The sequence below is a fragment of the Typopeltis vanoorti genome, chromosome 11 (assembly GCF_054136105.1).
Source record: "Typopeltis vanoorti isolate ZY-2024b chromosome 11, IOZ_Tvanoo_1.0, whole genome shotgun sequence".
In the NCBI taxonomy this organism is placed as follows: domain Eukaryota; kingdom Metazoa; phylum Arthropoda; class Arachnida; order Uropygi; family Thelyphonidae; genus Typopeltis; species Typopeltis vanoorti.
In genome coordinates, this window is record NC_143559.1 from 132,550,410 (window position 1) to 132,572,730 (window position 22,321).

At 42.8% G+C, this 22,321-nt stretch overlaps 1 protein-coding gene across 1 annotated transcript in view; it reads left to right on the forward strand.

Moving 5' to 3' along the window:
• Nucleotides 1-22,321, forward strand: part of LOC150102055 (homeobox protein cut-like 1) — a 308,969-nt gene that overhangs the window by 189,097 nt on the left and 97,551 nt on the right. Inside the window, exon 3 of the mRNA XM_090399958.1 lies at nt 10,893-11,030. Within this exon, the coding sequence (XP_090256084.1) occupies nt 10,893-11,030 (138 nt within the window). The remainder of the gene's footprint in view (nt 1-10,892; nt 11,031-22,321) is intronic.

The window sequence follows — 22,321 nt, forward strand, 5'->3', positions numbered from 1 at the left end:
TTCTTCTGTCGCGAATGATAAAAAGAATAAATAAATAAATAAAAATATATATTCCGCCACCATTTGTTACAGGACTCCATCTTTTTTGGGGGAATCGCCGCTTCTCGCTCTGTGGCCTCGGGCGAAGTGTCTGCGGTCTGTCTGCCGCCACTCGACAAACCTTTCGCGGCGCCTTGCGAGCCCGGTCCTGTCAAATGGCGACCACAGTCCCATAATTCATGGCGTCTGTCGGAGGTGGCGATACCATTGGGGTGGGATATGGAGAAGAAGGAAAAAAATAAAAAAATAAAAAAGACCGCGGGAGAAGTAACACGTCGGGGGTCAGCAGGGTGGCTCTTACGCATCGCTGGTTGCGAACTCGGTAATACGCGGGCTCTTGGAAGTGCACGGATTGCAGGATGGGACGTTAAACGATGTCCTAAGAGAATTGACTTGAGCACGACGATGCTCCGGTGATGAGTGCGAAGATAAAAAGCGCTCACCCCCCCCCTTTGTTTTGTAAAACACCCTGTTACTTTCGAAGGGTAAAGGGAAAGCCATAAAAGTTACTCCCGTTCCCGAGAAGTAACCTTTCTCACTTGAGTCATGCTATGCCATTGTCTTCCGGATTGACCTCATACCCAACGTACACTATTTTTCCGTTTTCTAACACAGTTGGTTATTTTATTTTGTGGTTGATTGATTTTCCGAACACTGGAGTGAGATGTTCTAGCCGAAATCGTAAATGAAATATGCTGGGATTTTTATACACTCCCATATTTGGATGCAGACTTTTTTTGAATCGTTTAACAAATGTTAACCAGTTTACTAAAAAGTTTTCTTTAATTATTCCAGATTCTAGAACCTGGCATAATTGGAGGCTGAGGCAACTGTAGATTTGATGTGCATTAAAAAAAAAAAAAAAAAAAAAAAAAAAAAAAAAAATCTGAGAATTTTTCCCCGCTTGCGGATCGAAGTATTATTAAAATTATTGCTGAGATGGAATCAACAAAATCGTGTTTTGACTGAAATTGATGAGATCAGCGTTGCTTCTCTTCTTCAATGTAACTTTTAATCGCCATCCTTGCGGATGGCGATTAAAAGTTACATTGAAGACACTACTTGTAGATGTTTGCAATTTGTGTACTGCAGAGTTTATCAAACGAGAAAAATAAACATACAGCATCGGGAAAACTATGAACGACGACTTACAATTTAAATTCGGAAACTTGCAGATAGAAAGCTCTCTGCCGTGATTCCCAGCGAACAGCCAAAGAGGAGCTAATTATAGAGAAATCAATGACAAAGGCTTTAGTTTCTCCAAATGTTTTTGGGACCCTTTGCAGGTCCCGAAGCCCTCCAGTTCGAAACGAAGAAGAAGAAAAAAAAATAGCAACTGATGATTCCATTGAGCATATCCACTTAAAAAGTTGGGTTGGGTTAAAAAGGCCTCTGAACGTATATCGGGATCGATTGACATGAGAAACGTTTATCGGACACAATTTATTTGATTCGTAGTGTGCATACCTGCGAACTAATACGGCAAATGTACCGCAAGGGGATGGGGGGGGGAGAAGGAACGGAGATGAACGTGTTGGGGACGAATACCCCTACCGTTACTCGTGTAAGTGAATTTATAGCCGATTCCCGGAGAATTATATCAGATGCTTTTCTTTCTGTCGTAATCGTAGCTACTATTTTCTCATCCCTTTATTGAACCCCCCCCCGCACACACCCCCGTTTCCGCCGCCCTCTTTACCTTGCCACGAGCTACGCATCGTTCTTCATGGAATTCGATTTTGATTGGTGTTTAACATCCTCGGGGCCTTGACTCCATCTCTGTCACTATCCACTTTAACCCATATCAGCCGGAAGTGGGGGTGCAAAAAGCAGCGCGCGTGCTGCCTTAGAAGCTGAAGTAATTTTGATTTCCCAGAGAAGAAGCAGAAGAGATCGGCATCAGCAAACATTAATCATCATTTTCCAAAGCCAAGCGTCTCGGTTAACCCTAAAGGTACGGGGCGATGTCTTAACCCGCGCAGCCAGCCAGAACGCCAGCAAAATAATTGTAGCTCCGTGATTGTTTTCCGCATCCCCCCCCCTTCTTACTCCCGTCTTTGACCCCCAGTCTTTCTTTCTTTCTCTTCTATCCCTATCCTCTCCATTGCGGGAGATAGTTTGCATGCAGGCGTCTGCCAAATGAACGAATATATTACAGTCGGCGTTCGCAAGTACCGCCCCGAAGGCCTCGAGCTTTATTGAAACTCCTTTGGCTTCTCAATAATCTGGCATCTTCCTTCCCAGCTACTTTTTACTTGAATGATGCTCCGATGTAATAACTTGTGTTTCCTTACACCGCATCCTCCCCCATTCTCACACACGCATTGCTGCCCCCCCCCCCCCCTTTCTTTGCTGTCGGCCTGCTTTGCGTAGGCATTTAACCTCGATGCAAATGTTGTCACCAACCCCCAAAGTCTGTACGTTAAGTGCGTTAGGTCTGATGTCGCACGAGGCCGGGATCAGTGTACATAAAACAGAATCCTGTCGCAGTATAAATTGCAGAAAAATACAGACGTAGTTAATTTGAAATTTTGCCTTTTAATAGCGTTATTACTTTTATGTCTTGAAACTGTTCAGCTTAGAACACACCTGTACTCGTGGTCTGCATTCCCCCCCCCCCCCACAATTTCTATTATTTGTCGATATGAAAGAAGTGTAGTGTATTTCCATATTCACTGCGCATGTGCCTTGTGTGATGACTGAAAAGGAAATGACGTCATAATGAATGGTTACATTGTGAGTTAATATTTAGAATTTCCAACCAGTTTTGCGGTTTTATCCAGCAGCATTTTTCTGAATATCGTGTAATGTAACCACACGTCGAATTTGTTTTCATTCCGAGCTTCCGTTGATGCAAGTTTTGTATTAACAGATATCGTTTTTTTTTTGTTTTTTTATTTTTCAGTGTTGTGTCTAGAGAATTCAGAGCTGCACACATAATTCCAGTATTTTTCAGTTGAATTTAGGAAGTTGCATTTAATTGTGATTGAAAATTGCTGATTGCTAGTTTGGATATTAACATGGTGATCAGTCTGTCCCTGGAAGAGTCGTAAAATGAATCATAAGACAAGCTAAAATATATGCCCCTCTATAATATGATGAAAAAAAAAAAAAAAACGCGTGAGAAAATTGTTATATTTTATTTACAAAGTAACTTTTTTCTTGTGATCGACAGGCACAACATAAATAATGGCTTGCGTTAAATGGATGCAGAAGTCATTCTGGGACTATTGGGAGTGGTTCCAGAACGAAGAGATGACCACGGATACGCGATAGCGTACTCCGTGCACTGAAATGTAATGCGATTTCGTTTGGGGGCAATCAGTAAATGACGGTTTATGGGAGAAATGCTTCATTTAGAGTCACGAATGTATCCGTGATTTCCTATTTGTGGATTGTGTTCAGAAAGAGGATGCATTTTACTGTTTAGCTCTTCAAAATCATGAAATGTGGCGTTTAATTCTTTACGGAAAGATTTTCAAACTCTCTTCCTGTGAAACCTAGCCGAGACAAGCCTCCTGTTGTGAGGGATGTTCTTAGTTATAAGAAACTATCAGAATATCTTGTTCTCGAGTTCTCCTTCATCGTAGTATGTAATCGTTTACATTCATCTCATTTTCGGTTTGTATTTCAAGTGGGGTGGTTTAAAAATCACTTTTCGTCTCGTGGAATAGCTTGGCAAGATTGTGTTTCTGAAGTCTGGAATCCATTCTCCGTCGTTTCTGTGTTCTCCTTTGATTTTCGTTGTAGAATCTTAATGTTCGTAATAACTTTGGATTATATTTGAAGGTCGAGATTTAAAGCCCAATAAATGAAATTGTTGTGTCGGCCTGGAATTTTGATTTCTTCCTCGTATGAACTTCTCTTGTTTATTCGAGACATGTCCATCAAGTAATGAGTGAAGGCGGCACATTTTTATGCATTTGTTGGACGTTGTTTCTTTCAAAAAAAAAGTATTACCTTCAGTCCATTATGCTGTCGTGGTTTGAAGCATTTGTCGAACTCCTCTTCTGTAATTAACTTCAACATTTGCATAACTCTCTTTTCAGTATCTTTTTTGAAGGTATTTACCTCATGTTCCACTTTTCTGCAACTTATCACAAATCCTTCTTAAATTTCTTTCTCCACATGCGTCATTTTGATTTTCTTTTCACTTTGTGTATTGAAACGGGGCAAAATAACACCAATCGTTTTTGGCCTCAACTTTAGTGTAGAATCCAGTGGCGCACCCAGAGAGCCCTGCTCTCCAAAGAAAAAGAAAAGAAAAAAAAAAACACTAGAAAATTTTCCAAAAATTTTTTCCTAATTTAAATTCATTTTTTTTATTTATGTTGTGTCTTCTATTTCTATGCTACTCATGAATTAGCGATCATTGCAAATGCTCAGTCATAGGTCGTATGCGATGCGTAGTGTGCATTCTCATATCGTCTACTCCACTCGGTCCCCCCCCCCCTCCTCCAAGATTAAATCCAGAGTGCGCTACTAGTAGAAACCATACTTTTAAATTTTGAGTAGATAAATGAAATTTCCAGTAGGTCCAGATACAATAGTCTGAGCAGCTGTGATTGCTCATGACTTACACAAGTGATCTTGTCTACTATTAAAGCAGCATATACGATTATAAATCCGTGTCTCAAATTCATGTATTTTCTAGTTTCAGCTGGTATGTATTTATTTTGCCACTGTTAATCAAACGTTATATTTCTTCGAAGCGAGAAAGGTGGGGAGACAACGATGAAAATGTCACGTGCTCATTCCATTGAAAGAAACGAAAGAATTGTTTTTATTCCGAAGTGCGGCTGCTGTTTTGTTTTTTTTCTTCGTTTGCTTAATATTTTTTTACATTTTTTTCCGCGCATATATGTTTAGAATTTGGTTTAGCGAATTGCGTGTTTCTTTGCTTAATTTCTGTGCCTGTAAATATGTGAGAGAGCCGAACGAGGCAGCATACTTCCCTCCACACACACACACACACACACGGAGGCCTTTGTTTTGTAGACGTCTGTTCAAAGGTTTTTTGTGCACATAATTACGCTTGGAATTCGTTTGAATTGCGTGAATTGCTCCATTAGGCGATTATAATTATAGTCGAAAATCGTGCTCAGGGCCTCGAACTTTTCCCCTTCATTTTTCGTATAATTGTGCGATATTAATTCCTTTTTTTTTTCGACGTCCAACAATTACACAGGAAAGATTTTGTTTGCATTTTTCATTAAATTATAATCGTAATTGAACGTGCTGTTTACAGCCGTCAGTGTGGTTCCTTTTCCAGCCGTAGATGCGAATTCATCCTGTGAAGTGCCTCAAGTTCCTGCACATTCGTTAAGTAGGAATTTTCATTATCACGCTGCTGATTTTTAATTATTTTGCTTCTAAACCAGGTTACTTAGGGAAGGGGGGGGGGGGGAAGAACCTTCATAAGTTTGGTGCTCGCAAGTACACCGGAACGTGTGTTTTAAAATCTCCAAATCATTGGCATGTGATTTTACTACAGACGACGAAAAAAACAGCCAGTTCTGGGCGAGTTTTTTTTTTTTTTTTTTTTTTCATCGTGTTTTTCTTTATGCGTTCGCAAACAAATTGCTTCCTGATGGTAATTGCGAACATCCGACAATTTTAAACAAAACTTGTTGCCTTAATATGCACTTAGTTCACTCGCGAACAATGATAGCCTTGTTTGGATAATTGTTCACTTAATAAGTTAGTCTGGTGGCTCAAGAACATGACTCTCAACATCCCCTCCTACTCTCTTCCGTCTCAACTTTCTAGCCGTAAACACGAGCTGGTCAGATGCTATCATTTGATTTTGAATTGAGTGTCTCCTGTCTGTTACTCGTTCGCTTTTAACGTCCAGTCGCTACGCTTCCAAACTCTCATCACGTGTTTCTTTTTCCTTCCTATTCTCATCAGGATTCAGTAAGTTCGAGTATCTCGATGTACATTACTGAATTTTACTACGGGTTTCAAAAAAAAATGGGGGTATCAATCATTAAACTAGTAGGGGGGAAAGTACATCTTCGTGTTCTTATCTGAAATTGATCCAAACTTCCCCAACCAATTTTAGGTGAGTGATGTGTGTTTACTTTTTTAGTCGGTATTTCCGACGTTCATTGTACCCCCCATAGCAGTTTAGCATGCCCTCAGAGAAAAGCATCAGGAATTCCTCTTCCCCCACAAAAGAAAAAAAATTCAGCTGCTTTACCTTATTCCTGGATAAGCCCCCTATTCCAGATTTCCCTAAATACGAATACTTCACTGAAATGTATGACCAGTGTAGTTGCTCAATGCAATTGGACCCATCGATACGTCTAGGAAGTCCCTGACCTTCAAAGTCTCAATGGTGCTGCTGGTGCGAATGTTGTTCAGTATTGTGTGGTGTTAAACCAGTTTCTCGGTGAATTTCGAATAGAAATGTTGCTTCTGTTCAGTTCCATTTTAATCACATTTTACCATTATAAATTCTCCTAAATCTTGATTCAACGTCTGAATTCATATTCAGTCCTCATTCTAAACGTTTTGTCGTTATAAGGATGAATCATTGTGCAAGAGAGAGTTTTTCCTGCTTGTCGGTAATTACATTTGCCTTACTTCAGATGGCGTTGGAGATCCATGTTTTTCATGGTTTCTTGTGTTTTAACGTGTGTGTGTTGAAACACACACACACACACTCGCGCGTGCATACACAAACACACGGTAGAGAGAGAAGAGCAGATAACGTGCTAGCAGATTCTGTGCTTCGCAGGCGACACCACCACCGCGGGGTTCGTCGAGTGTGAAATTCGCCGCTGTCGGCACAGCTGTGGTCATGTCACGTGCAAAACCCCTCGCGCCGAATGATCCCACCCCTCACACCCCGTTCTGTCTCCTCCGAGATTATGCTACAGTTACAGGTGTGCGTCTGTCTGTTCGCAGGTTTAGGGAGGGAGCTAGCGAAATCACGTGACACGGGCGGAAACGTGTCGCTGTGGTTGTCTATTTCGGTCAGCTGGCTGCGAAAGTGCGAGCCGAGGTGCTTTGGTAGCAGAGCTACTGTGTGTGTGTGTGTGTGTATGTGTGTTGCCAACTCCCCGAGCCGCAGTTATGTGGCGGCATTGCGATCGAAGTGTGGCGGTTAGTTACCTGTCGCCTGGCAGACAGGTGCCGTGGCCAGAAGGCTGCTCTTTCGTGACAATCGTGGGATCCCGGGCTCGTGCAAGGGGCAGTGTGATTATGATCTCTAATCGATCCACCAACGTAAGTATATTGGACAGCGTCTGTTGTGTGTGTGTGTGAGAGTGTTGGTGGCTCAACCCGAGATTGACTGAAATCCTTCTTACGACTTGTGCCCTTTACAGCAGATCGGGAAGGCATCAGGGAAAAAAAAAAATAATAAATCTTCACTGGCACTATACCCATAGTCATATTTGACTGCCTTACACATTCTTGTATAGATGGCTCGTCCGCAGTTTAACCTCACTGATTAGCAGTGGGTTTGCTAGTTAAAGGCATCCACAGCAGTCTTGGTTTAAAGTGATTCTTAGTGCTCATGTCCTTGAGACGAAAATGTGCCAAGAACTGGTTTGTTGTCATGTTACATAATCGCCTTATTAAATGACAGTAGCTTGCTCTTTAGAGACACCAGGTGGGGTAGCAGTGCATTTTTTTTTTTTTTTTTTTTTTTTTTTTTTTTTTTTGTAGGGACAGATTATCGGGTTACTGGAAATGATCGTTTAAGCCACGTCATCACATTGTCTGGAAGTTGCATGTTTTATTGCGAGAAAAACTAGTGGGATAAAAATACCCCCATTTCCGTGTAGTACTATAATTTTGGGTGACCCGAAAAAGAAAGCCTAAAAATACTTCTAAAATTACACACGAAATATGAATTCAATTTCATTTTCAAGCAGGTTATGGGTTGTGTCTAAACCACTCGACCACAGCGGCGTTCGGTTTAGAATGAGCCGCCCCTCGCGCCATTAAATTCCTCCCGAATTGGTCTTCACTTCCCTTGAGCGACAAAGAGATAGGTTATTGCATGATTTGGATGTAAGGTCATCTTTATAAGGTTTTGGTTGCTTGGAATGCGTCGTTATTTGAACTTCCCCTTCTGTGATTGCAGTTTGGCCTCTGTTTTCAGTGCCCGAACTCGAAAGCTCACGCAAAAAAAAAAAAAAATAAAAAATAAAAAAAAAAAGTCTGAGCCCGCGAAAATCACAGTTGAAAACGAGTCATACAGGCTAAATCCTTCTCACTACCTGAAGAATTTTTGAAAAAGAGGGCTATGTAATGGGGTTCGGCCCCCCGGGAAAGAGGGGAATGAACATATAAAACTTCCGTCTTCAAACACAGGATAGTGCAATGAAACGCACAAGGATGTCGAGTATTATGTACTCGATTTGACCTCTGACACCTGCCGGACAGGTAAGAAGATCGCTAAATGTGGCAGTGGGAGGTATTGGAGAGTTGTTCTGACCATTCAGTTGTTCGCCGTGCATTATTATTAAGTATCCGTTATGGTCTTCCGATATCCTTCGTAATGTTTTTCTTCAAACACACGAAAATGGAATTTGAGGCTAATTTGCCAGAAAATAAAGACACAGTCAGGTTACGCACGACGTTGCGCAGAAAGGTCTATAATTTGCTTTTCTGTTGACCCCTCTCGCCTCCAAGAATCGAGCCGTGCATGCTGCTGGATGCAGCGAGGAAGGATAAGATCTCATCATGGTCTTACACTCTGAAATAGGCTTAGATGCTGCAGCCAGATAAGTGTGACCCCTGCAACTATCCCTCTAACTTATTACTGCGTGTAATGGCAACTCGCACTGTTAATGTTTTCACTGGGGAACAATATGCTCCCTTCATCACAACTTCAACCCCCCCTACCCCTTGCGTGAGTTCCAAAACGTAAATTGTCCGAGTGTCTTTTTCTTGTATAAAGAGATTACTCGGGTTCATAGCGTAGTGCAAATCGCATTAACCGGAGATGCTCGTGTGTGTGAGGAAGAGGGGTGATACGACGTCAATACATGGCAGTTTCATAGCGCTTTCCAGTTTTATCGATCTTCTTCTCCCCCCCCCCCCTCACAAACAGGATGAGTGATTAGTAAAATCTTCCATCTTTCTTACACCTACATTTCTGCTCTCATTAAGGATCGAGTCAAGTGCGCAGAATCCACTTAGTGTGGCGAACTGCAATAAAATTTTCCCAGCGGATGAGCGCCCTGTTTACGAATCTCATCTGAATGGCAGCCTGCTGGTTTAACGAGCAGAGGAACAAGGTTTTTAACGAACGATCAAATGATTTTTGGCGGCATGCTTTTTTTGTCCTTGACTGACATACACTGTAGGAAAAGCCAGGTCTTTACGGTGCGTTTTTTTCGTACTTCCTCTCTCCCTCTTCTCAAATAACAAGTGGTTTAATTGTGCATGGAGCTTCAATAGTTTTTTTTTTTTCCCCATCCTCGCCGTATTGACAGTGCAGGGTGGGATGAACAGACAGCCCAAGTCCATAGAACACTTTAATAGAAGATCCTAATAGAGTTTCATTGTTAAGCCAAAGCTCAATTGATTTTGCTATTAACAGAATGTGCGACAGGCCAAAAAGCAGGCCGACAAATTGGGCTTAGATTTTTTTTTTTTTTTATTTTAATGCTTGAGTGGGGAAGCCTTCGAACAGATAATGACGGCGCTTGAATAATTGTATGTCGCTCCAGTGAACAACGGGAAATTCTCCGTATCACCTACAAGTAGTCATTTGCGTGCCATAGGAACCAACGCGTCTTCGAGGTTACTGTAATTCACTCGATTTTTCCACTCGTTTGGATATTGCGGGCTGAGAAGAGTGCGTGGAATCCCTTAACAATGGTGACTTCTGACGACAGGGATCGAGAGGTAGTCACCTGTTGGATAAACTGTACAATCGAATCGTACATCCATTCCGAGGATGACCTCCGCTGCGGAAAGAGAGTGGAGGTAGAGACACGTTCTTTACGTGAATGGGAAACCACTAAAGATATGCCAGAGCTTGTCAGCTTCAGGGTTGGATGGTATGCGCTGGGTTTTTCCACCGAACAGGTTCTTAATAAACAAAGAACTGTCAATTTCGTCATCCCGTGTTGACCCAACGTGTGGGAGAGCGGATTTATGGTCACGTTTTCTAATAAACTGCGAAACATTTATTGCTGGGAAAGCAAAATTGAATTAGAGGACCCGGCGAATCAACAGGTTCTTCTCTGTATTGTAACTTATTAGTTAGAAATGGCATCAGTTATCCATCGCAGTAAGTCCTACGAGATCGGTAACACGTGATCTTTAGTGCTCCACCTAATCTCCATCTTTGTGGGAATGAAAATCTTTTCCCGGGGGGGGGGGGGCTCTTTTAAGTGATAGCGTAGGATCACAGCAACCTTAAATTTCTATGTTCTCCTCATCCTGCTGATGAGAAGAACATAGAAATCGTTGGCGCAGCAAATACGAATTACTTAAAATAACAGACCTTTTAAGGCGAACTTAATGTTCGTAAACAAATGTTGAATGCTTAAGAAAATACTGTGAAGAGCTACCCTTTGGAAGTCCAAGAGTCAGTAACATTATCACAGGGACAATGGACAGGTCTGTCTTTCTTTATCAAGTGGGGAGAGAGGGACTTAAGCACAAAGAAATACCTTTCAGTTCCAGTATTTTTATGCACGTCAAATTTCATATTTGAATGTACACTCCCACTTTCCTTTGTCTTTATCGTGTATTGCAGCAAGTAAAGAATTATAAAAAGAATTACAATTCTCCCTTATGGAGATCTAATTTACTGATTATTCAATTTATTTGTGTTGGACTGATTAGTATTGATTGCTAACGCCCGTCTTGTTATTTTTCAGACCCTGTGGCCGGGCTGGAACACTGCCTCTCCTTGCAACAACGCGCTATGCGAGCCCAAGACCTGGAGATTGAGAACAGACAGTTGAGGGAGACTCTGCACGATTACAACCAGGAACTGAGAGACGTTAGAAACCAAGGTGAATATTTTCAAACCTAAGGGGGAGGGATGATAGAACATACACAGTGGGTCATCCTAACAAAAGAACTTGAAGAAACTCGTCACACTTCCGTTTAGTAGATTTCGCTGTTGTAAGAACTAGTCTTTGTGGACGTAAAAGTTAAATGAATGTCTACACCTTGTGCTGGGGAGGAGGGCTTGTTAATATCGCTTTTTACCGTTGGGTATTATTTTAAAGATGCTGTAAAGGGATGCTCAGTTCGAGACACCTCTGGATGTGGGCGATATCCTGACAGATGTCTTTGAAATGTGACCCCCCTCCTCGGGGAGCTATAAAAAAAAAAAGCGCTGCTAAAGTGTAGTGACATTGATGCCCAGGAGGCAGCAGACCTCCCCCTAAGCACTTCCTTCCCGCATTCATCTCGATACATGTGTTCGTCAATCCCTTCCCTTCCACTGCTACCCGTTTGCGCCATATACAGTAGCAGCGCCCCCTGTTCATTCGATACGATCGCCCGCAGCGATTTAGACGTGTACCAAAGGGAAAATTTATTGTTTTCAAGCACTTCTTAAGGCAGCGAACTTTTTATTAGCTTTGATATTTCTTTTTAATCTCTTTTTTACAGTAATATAAGAAATCTTTCTCTGTGGAGTGGGAGGGAGAAAATGCATAGAAATCGTGTAGGCTTTAGCACTCGGGATTATCGTGAGTCGGAGGATATTTGTTGTGTTTGCATGGCAGTTGACTTCGGTTCGTTGTCCGTCTGTAGAGAGGCATCCCGGGTGGATTCCTCAAAGAAGATATTGCTGATTTACTGCGCTTGAAGATGGTAACTTAATATTTTTCAGAATAACGACAATAAAATGGCCGATCATTGTACGTTCATGTGTACACTTCTCTCCTTAACAGTGTTATACCAGAGGGGTGTAACTTCCAAAACCTACAGTTCAGTCACGTAAAGATGTTTATCTCCCCACCACAAATAACGTCAAGGTAGAAAAGAGATAAGGAACGGGGGAAAAAAAAAGCAGCGAAATGAAAAAAAACAGCCCCCACGTAGCAGACTTGGATTAATAATGTGGAGTATTTTCTACAATAACTACTTACACGCATTCCTAAGCAACGGAGCGCGTGAGCTATTCGCACGAGCCGGTCACACGCGACATGGTTGCTATAGCGAGGGAATCAATAGCTGTTCGGTACTGCCTGGAAATTGGCGTATGGCTATCAGACGCACGCACTGTTTCCCACGTGCAAGGCAAGATAGGGGTTGACTTGTTAGGACGAAGTTCAAGGGCGACCGACGTTTTTTTTTTTTTTTATTATTATCCGCAACCTGTTGTCTGCCGACAACTATTTCGATTGCCGAATGTAGCTCTCTGACATCCCAAAAATTCATCATCGCCTCTTCAAAACCTGCTCTTCGTTTCTAACGTGGATCACGTGATCGTTGGGTTATCGAAGTGGCTTTTCCAGAGATGGGGTTCGAAGAGCAAGATCGGATGCCTGAGATTCCGCTTTGGCCATCGGATACAGGAATTCTGTACGTCGGGATTATTGTCAGGCTTTAGCGTTCTCGGAGGGTCCTTTTTTTTTTTGAACGCGATAAGCTTTGTCGAGGGTCTTCAACCCTTCACTGGTCTCGAGGAACGTTGCCCTTCGTAGAAATTACGGGTGCCCTTGGTAATCATTTGCGTAAACTTCAGCCTTGCTGCCCTGTTGGGTCATTTTTGCATCGGTTGGATAAGTGGGGGGCAGCGTATGGAAACGACTTTGTGTGGCCTTCGACAAAATGATAACATTTCGCGTTTGACTCCACATCAGGTTTTCCAGCCTTCTTGCGGAGATCGAAGAAAAGGAACGGAGCAGGAATTGTTTAACTTTTAGCCTATCGACGTACCCATATATGCTAGCTAAGCAAGCATATAAATATTGTTGTCCGCTTTCCAAATGCATCTTAAGCAGAGAGAGAGAGAGGACATCTGGACATTTTAAGTAGCATAAGTCGGACATTTGACATCCAAAGGCAATCACTTTCACACTTTTTTTTTTATTATTATTTTTCTCTGCGAAGGTTCGTGGTTATCACGCTGCCGCATTGTTTGCCCGTGAGATTCCCCATCATTCTGACACTTTCCTTGTTTTTATCCTCTTAGTCTTAACGAACAAGTGAATCTTTGATTTTAGTACACTGCGGGTTTAATTTCAGAACGTGAGTTGACCTGCATATAATTTTAAGCTTATATATGTTTTTTTTTTTTTTTTCGAATAGGGATTAAAAGTTGTAAGCACTCCCCCCCCCACACACACATACACACACCTTCCCTGCAACTCAGTGATCGCTGTCAGAACATTTAGAAGTTCTCGAACCTTTTAATGGGTCTGCAACTTCACGACTCGCTGTTAGCATACTTGCTCATACGTCACGTGATTCGACGCTCATTTGGGGGGCGGGGGGGGGGGGGCTCACAGATGCCACTAATTCCAATCAGGAGAATGAACACTCGAAACTACTTAAACTTGTGGAACGTGGACTTTTTTTTTTTTTTTTTTAAAGCGTCGCTCTGTGAGAATTTGAAAACTTAATACGGCTAAGTACTCCAGCAGGTTGCGGATGCAAAGCTAAAAAAAAAAGACCCAAAAGATCTCCCATTCTCGACCGATCTCTCGTCTCGGCGAAACAAAAAAAAATCTTATTACTGTTTGCAGCCCTGCATAATAAAATATATTACTGTAATTCCCTTTTTTCCTTTGCTAAATCCCGAGGCGTTCCGTCAAAGGCCTATTACAAATGTATTAATGTGCGCCGTTTTGCGCTGCCACTTGCCACCGGAGGTCCAGCCTTGTCTTTTTCCTATTAAAGCAGATGTCGCCACGTTCGGGCTTGAGCACGGTGGCAATTAACTGTATCGGAATAAGTCTGCTTAATAGAGAGGAATTTGACAGTTTTTGGCGGGCTAAAGCCGGCGCAGCGCTATTACTGGAACGGATGATTGAATCCTGGGGGGAACTCGTCACAGGCGGAATCCAAATTCAGCGGTGTCGCCCATTTTCGGGCGTTGTTTGCCTTTAATGCCACATTAGGCCTAATGATTAAGATAGCCGGCAACGCGAAAGTGAGGACGACTTTCTTCGGTTTTAAGTGCGCTCATTACCTCGGAATTACGGCCATAAATATTAGAAGAATAACATTAAAATATCGTAACGGGGAAGAGGAGTTGCATTTCACAGTTAAGCTTCGCCGGCTTTTCAGCGAACGCACGGCCCAATCGCCGTGGAAATGCAATTTTATCGATTTGCTACCGAACCGGGGGCTATTCGGCCAATATTTATTGCAATTATTTCTAATGTAATGAAGGGCGTCTAGCGCGCGCCAGCACGATAAATAGTTGCCGATATTCAGCCGTGAAAAATTGTTAATAGGAAGCGAGGTGTTAAAGTCCAAACGTTAGCCTCCCTTTTGTGCTAGTAATGGCGATGATTAGTCGCTTGCATTGTTACATAACACCAGGGAACGCGAGTGTCGCTCGCCACATTCAGGCGGGCATCAAGAAACAGTGATTAGTTGGGGATGTCACGCGACACGCGCAATGATATCCGTTTTTGGACATATTTCAAGCAGCAGGCGTGGGAGTACATTGTTAGGTCATGTCTCCAAAGTCACGTGAACTGTGCGTAACCCCGTTGCGTTCTGTTGTGACCCCTCTTCGATAATTTTTCAAATAAGTTTGGTGGCGCGCACAAAGAGGAGACATTGAAGAATTGTCGTCGTGGCCATTCGGGGACATGTGAATGCGAGCAGAAGGACAGTAGTTCTGTAGACAATAATTGCACTTTCCCAGGAACCTTTGAGGCGAGACTTTGGGCAGTGAGCTGTGACTAATATTTCCACACATCGGGGCTAATAAGTCGCCACAGCGCAACGCAGTCATTAACATCTCGCAGAGAAGAATGCAACTTCTTGTGAGTATACGTCACCAACTTGTGACAGACGACGGTTCCCCCTCAACTCCACCGCTTCGTAGATGTCCAAAGTGTCCCTTTAACGGTCGGAATGATTTCCTCAATTGCTAGCTGCAGAGTGATGACTCCGAGTCGTCATTCCGATTGTATTACGATGCACCCCCCCCCCTCATAAGATAAAAGACCAGCGTTTACTTCTAACGAATCCGCTGAAGTCTTTTGACCACACAAAGTTCCACCAAGACTGACAGCTCGTCTGCCTCTGTAGAAGCAAGGGTTACAAATGAATATCTGTAGACAAGCACACGCCGTTTTCGTTCATAAGAGCTTGGTTCGATTCCAGAGGAGGGAGATCTGCCAAGTAGTTGAGAACACAAAATGTACGGACATAGCACGCTGGCCTCTGTTCTAGGGCGTAATTTAAATTCGCATAAACTAACGGTCGTAATCTATACAACCGTTACATTATTCGTAACTGGAAAGAGCCGGGGGGGATCATCTTCCCCCACATATACAAATACCCCATTTTGGGGGTTTTCAAGCGGAACTAAGTACTCATATGGAGTTGGAAGTGTTTTAAATTCGATTTTTAGGTGCATTTTGTTGACCTATGTGCTTCTGTCTCCCTCTATGATTCGACGAATTTTGATTAAATTTAGCATTCGGGATATTTAAGACATTAAATGATCCCTTTTCGATTAATTCTACTTTGGCCTCTGTGCCTTGTCGTAATGCTGAGGCCATGAGGCAGTGGAATTGTTCTTCCATTCTTTTTGTAATAATAACAGTGCGTGTATAATTTAGTTAGATCAGTGTAACACAATGAATGATACTTTTTTTTTTTTTTTAATAAAATTGGAATTATGCTTGTTTATTGTATTTATTTTAGATTTCTCACTGGCAGAAGGGAGAAAAATGTTTGAAAAATAAAAAGACTGTCAGTAGCGCCGAACCCTCTTTTAAGTTTTTTTTTTTTTTTAAATTTAGTTTTCTCCTAGTCTACGATTTCCCTTAACATTTATTGATTTCTTTATTTGATAAAATGGCCACCGTTTCTTCTCTTACCAAAATCAAGCTGCATTACTTATGAAAAGTATTTTTTGATTATTATTCCTCCGATTATTTCAACTATACGTGTGAGTAGCTACACGTAAAAACAAGAATATAAGCATTGGCAATAGAAACGTGATTATAATAGTTGATAATTATTGTATATTTATTTCTGTGTGTGTGTGTCGTAACGACTAGATGTTACACGATGTGTTCGCGCTAATTTAATGATCCGACTATTACATGTACTCAACCTCTGCAAGGAAGTGAAATTGGGACTTTTGATTCAGAAATATGCTGCGACAGCACACGTTTAGTGATATTTTATATACATAAAAAAAGGGGGGGGGACGGTTAGTAAATGAGTAAGGAAGAATACTTCGTTTGTATTTCAGCGAAGCTTCTACTTGAAGTTTTGCTCATAACCGCCCACACGTATTTAATATGCGAACATTTTCCATCTCTTCCCCTCACTCACCCCATGTGATTTCTAACAGGTTTTTTCGCAACTGCTACGTAGCATCTGGAGAGAGAGAGAGAGGGGGGGGATCTGTCCACACGTGCGATATATAATGTATTTGACACAGCAGTCAGAGATGTTTATTCCATCGGTAGTGCAACATGCTAAACCCTTGTTTGTCTTCCTTCGGTCGGGGTGAATGATGGCTCAGGAAAAGCAGGCGTCTTACTGAAAGTGCGGACCCTCGTACGAAATTCGATGGGCACGCTGCTGTAAATGGACACTGTCATCTTGTGATGGGGAATGCTCGTAAGGAATGCTCCTGCGACAAAAGATGAGGTAAAAATCACTTGGTCACTAACAAAAGGGGGTTTGGAGCCAGATGACATATTCCTTGTTTGTTTGTTACCGGCAACAGAAACTATGGACAGTTAAACCTAGTCCGAGAAACTTTGTGTAACTATGGCAACGAGTGATGACTGCTTTGGAGTGAATTGCAGTGTGTGTGGAAAGAATGGTTCAAAACGTGTTTGTAATTCTAGGTGGGTCCAAACGGTTTGCTGGTTGACATCCTTACCTAATAATGGTTACTTCTAATAACAGTATTTTTATTAACCGATTTAAACATACCAAACCAACTTTTACAATCCATTCAAGAAATATATACAGGAAACAAAATAGCAGTTAAATTAGAACCCATCTCAGAATGGAAAGATATATCAAGAGGAGTACGACAAGGATGTACCTTCTCACCTCTGCTTTTCTATATATATGAAATTATAACAATCCGGAGACAGCATAACCCATTTGGTATCCAAAACAACCCCACAAATGAAGATAGATACACTACTATTTGCAGATGATCAAATAGTATTAGCTACATCAGAAGATGACTTACAAAGATCATTAAAATCATTAAATGATACCTCAAAGCAATATAATATGACAATATCCAAAGAAAAAACAAAAATAATGGCATTCAAAGGAGAAAACACATTAAGAAGTAAAATAGTGATGACAGATAATAAAATACTAAAACAAGTAAACACTTTCAGATACTCGGGATGTGATTGATCTATCATACGAAGAAGAAAAAGACATAGACACTAAAATATTAAACTTTGTCCAAGTAAATGGCATAATAAATAGTATATTTAAGCCATCCCTGGTACAAAAACACACTAGAATCAGACTATATAATGTCTTGTCAAAACCAACTCTACTATACGGAAGCGAAACGTGGACCATGAAAAGGAAAGATGAAAAACGAATTCAAACAGCAGAAATGAAATTTCTCAGAAAAACAGCTAAATATACCAAGTGGGACCACAAAACAAATGAAGACATCTTACAATCCCTGAAAATAAAACCAATTAATTACTGCATAAGACAATATAAACAAAAATCGAATGGACAACAGCAGACTACCGAAAATATTATCCAGATACAAAATAAGTGGAAAAAGAAGAATCGGAAGACCAAGAAAGAGATGCCATGAGACCGGACTGGGCCACCTGGCCTAAAATACATGTTAGGAAGAAGGGAAAAAAACAGTTTTCTATGTGTGTATGCTGCTGAATCCATAGTCGTTCATTTGCGCTTGGGAAGGGGGAGCGGAAAGTTAACACTCCTCAAGTTAGCATTATTGGTCGGATAAGAATGTTAATCGCTGATATTATAAGGATCTGTTTAGGAGCATTCCACTTTTTCCCTACTTCGAAGCTTCTCCGTTCTTGGGGACCATTCGTTCCATCTAAGCAGCGCACTTGTTATTCGTCGTTAGAGAGAAAGAAGGGATTATTTTTAAGTTCAAAACTTGTTACCCATCACCGCCATGAAATGCGGCTGTTTATTCGGACGGCAGGCTCCTAGTGACACTCATTTTGCTTGGCGTGCGTGTGTTTGAAATATTTCTGGGTAACCTTGATGAGGATTTATATGACAATCGACTCCAATAAGTATCCCACGACACACACGCGGAAATCTCGTTCAGATAAGTCGTTGCTAGCAGGAAAAATCTGCCATTAATGTTGATTGAAGCCAGCAATCAGAGATAAGCAGATTGTCGTTGTTTTCCTTCCATAAATCAAACACCCCTCGTCCATCTGTAGGCGAAGGGGAGGGGCTCGCGAATGAGGTGCTTCGGTCCTGGAGGTCCGCGTAATCTCGATCTTGATTTTGGTGGAATATTGTCCATCGAGAACTTCGTGTTCTTCAGCTGCGTGGTCAGAACTGCCAATGAGGAAGATTGATGTTGCGATGGCTACTTAAGCCTAACCTAATCACGCGGCCTGACAGGAATGGATGTATCCAGTTTCCCTGCAACCTGTTCTCGAAGATAACATCCGGAGATAGCCGCGTCCATGCTCACGTTCTACTCTGTCCAGCTCCAGGGCAACTGTGGCGAACGCTCTCCTCTCCTCCTGTTTCGCCATCCAGAGCACGTGTGTTAAGTGCGACTGATGTCCGTGCCGAAAGATAATAAACGGGCTGAGAGCGGTAATTTTACGGGATAAAAATTAAAACAGGGCGATAAGGTTTAAAATTGACAAATATGAGAACCACAGAAGACACATCGCTCGTGGGCCACACAGGCTTCTCTTGCCGACTGCTGTTAACGGAGTGGGTTTCATTAGCCTGCGTTGCGGGATCGTCAACTTAATCGAGAACGAGCGGCTCCGTCTTAGATGAAAGTGTTCGTTGATAAAGAAATTCGTTTTCTTTGTTGACACCAATGGAAAGCTGGGTTTTGGTTACAGTGAAAGTCTCTCTCGTGTTGGCTGAGTCATTGCAGCATTCGACGCAGTTCGGTGGCCTATTTGCCACTCCATCCGAACCCACTTAATCGAGTCCCATTATCTTCGGCTTTCATCACGTGAATGAGGCAACTCTGCATGCAGGTCCTTGGACATCGGCAATTACTCCGTCTTCTATCCGTGAAGATCAAGCACGTATGTAGTAACGGCCGTGTGACTTCACTCCATTGGTTTGGAGTCACGTGACCCTCAAATGACCGAAATTGAATAAAAATAATAAACAAAAAAAAATGCAAAGACCTATTCCCCATTCAGCAGGCCATCCTTCTGATGTCACCCAACGACTTTTTTTTTTTTTTTTGGTATTTTAATTCCCAAAGAAATATTTCTCGTTGGGGAAAAAAAAAAAAAATTATGTAACCATCGTCTCACGAGCCTCGATCACTCTTGCACTTGTAGGCTTGTTCAGAAAATGAAATCGTTTGCTACCGAGTGGATTTAAATGGCGAAAGCGTCTCAATCACCTGCGCGTATGTGGGTGAGTCGAAACAGAGGCAATAAAAATCAACCGGTTATGAATCCCAAAGGCTCGCTTCTTATGCGGCGTGAAGCTCGCCAACGTATCCGCGAATAGATGTGTTTTGCATACGTCCTTGGATCGCACCTTCGTTAAGGTGCGAGTTCCTTTATTAATATGTATTGCTACGGGAGAAGCCCGCAATGGCGGAACAAATGTCACATAATGGTTGGCGTTGGAATTCATGAATAATATCGGATCACAGTCGCGGGCTGCCTTTCTTTGTGAGGAAGTTCCATTCCACACCTCTTCGTCGGGTGCGCGCGTTGACAATGGTCACGTGACGGTGCTTTTTGGAGAACCCTTTCCCCATACGTACAGTATCGACAGGGAGCGCGCTTCCAAGAAGTGGCGTCAAGTTTTTCCCGAAACTCCATTAACCCTAAACAGAAGACTTTTTCTCGTTGGTCGGCATCAGATAAGAGCGATCGGCTGCGCTATTGCACGAACAGCGTCATCGACGTTTCTCCCCATATCCGCATGATGGCGCTATCGGGAGCCCACATGAGTACCAGCTTTTCTGGTTTGCACCGAACTTGGCCACCCATTACGGTGGGTGTGTGGATATCAAGTATGACCTGGAACAAAGCTTTTCGTGATAACCTTGTGTTTGTTTGTTTATTGCTCCTCGAAGCAGGATGCCGGTACGCTTTCAATAGCATTTAGGCTTAATATACGCCTCTTCCCCCCCCCCCCGCAACTTTCTCTCTCTGTGTGCAAGGCGCGCACATTCGGTGATTCCCGGAACACGTATTCTTCCCACGCAGCGAGACCGTCATGCGGAGCCCTTTCGGCCATTGTTAGCTAACCGTGGTTCCGTATCGCAGCTGCCAATTGGAAGTAGTGAGTGCGGATAATAAATTGCTGATGTGCCGATTTCAGAATGCGCGGGGATTTCCCCATCCGTTCGCGATAATGAGACGGATTTCGAAGCTTCAGTTTTGCGGGAATTCCAACTGCTGTCGTCGGTGTTGTCGCCGCAAACGCTTCTCCTTGGAATAGAAGGAACATCTCGGTGCGCTCAAAATCCGACCGTCCCCAAACCTCAATCCGTTTTCTTGCATTTTTTAGGCCGAGACCCAACTCTCCCACCTGATTTCCACCCCTCTGAAGTTAAGCGCTCGGCAGGAATGCGCCCTCCGTCCCGTCCCCACCCCTCACCTCTGTGTGACCGATATCGCTGCCAAAAACCATCCCATTCCGAGCACGTAGCCGCACAAATGCCTTTTCCGAGTCATAATCCTCCGAAAAATATGGTTCGTTTTCCTTACGGCGGTCCATCTGTCTCCCGTATCAGATTACGAAGACAGCGTGACCTCACTGTGACCCTCTCTTGACAGAGGTCGACGGCAGAGGGGGTTACGGAGCTCATTCGTTCTTTCAGCACACACTGGCAGTTGGAATGCCCGCTTAATTGTTTGCAGTTTACCGAGAGTTGCTCTCTTTCTCTCCCCCCCCCCCTCCATCCTCCCTCGTTTGTCGGCGTTCTTTATTTCGGGAACCACATGGCGCCTTGATATGCACGTGCACTGTCGTACTGCATAACTCGATCCCCGCATTTTGTTCATTGCATTGACTTGCACGGGGATGCCTTCGTTTGGTTTCTGGGCAGGAGTCGTGACTTACGTCTTTGTGGGTAATTTTCCGCCAGGTGGTGCTTCTGCTTTGTAAGCGGCATTGCACTGTTTTATTGCGAAATGGGTGCTTGATGGATGCAATTCAGGCTTCCACGGGGTTTAAATCTCGCAACTCTTGTGCGGTATTGAATCGTACATATTTCCTTATTGTGACGATGCAAAACAGCCCTCCTCGCTCCCTCATCCCTTCGGACACGAAAAGGGGGCGCTCTTTCACATTCTTTTGTGGCGTTTAATCGTGGCTTGTTTAAGCGTATTTCTGCGTGCGCTTTCTGCAATTCATTACGCGGGATTCCAATCATAAATTTGGTTCTATTGAATGCACGCCTTGAAGTTAATGTTTTCCCGCTCACGCTCTGAGAGGAAAGGACAGCGAAACTCGGCCTGAGCAAGACGCCGAACACCTGATAGAGACAGACAGACAGACGGTTTTGAAGTTGCTTTTGATGACTCTAGTGCTGGCATTTTCTTAGCACACAAAGTGGCTGCAGTTATTAAAGACTTTAGAGGGGGCGCTAAAGATTACTTCTGTCCTCTGTTCACCTTCTTCGTGTTCGGTCGGTTGGAACCACTCGAAACACAGCTGGCCAAGAACTGGATTCCGTAGGCTGACACCGACCATTTTGTTTTTTTTAACGACGATCTTTTATGTCCAAACAGGTTGAGGTTATGAAAATCAAAGTATTTAAGAGACTTAGAAAGAGAATCATTTTCTTTTCAGAATAAACTCTCTACATCAGCGCTTTTTCGGGAGCACCTGTTAATATCCCTAAAAGCTGCGCGGTGTTTTGGTCTTTCGAGATTCTCATTGAGTCGGGGAACAAGAAAAAAGTTACACCGAGCCACCTGTAAATGCGAAGAGAGGT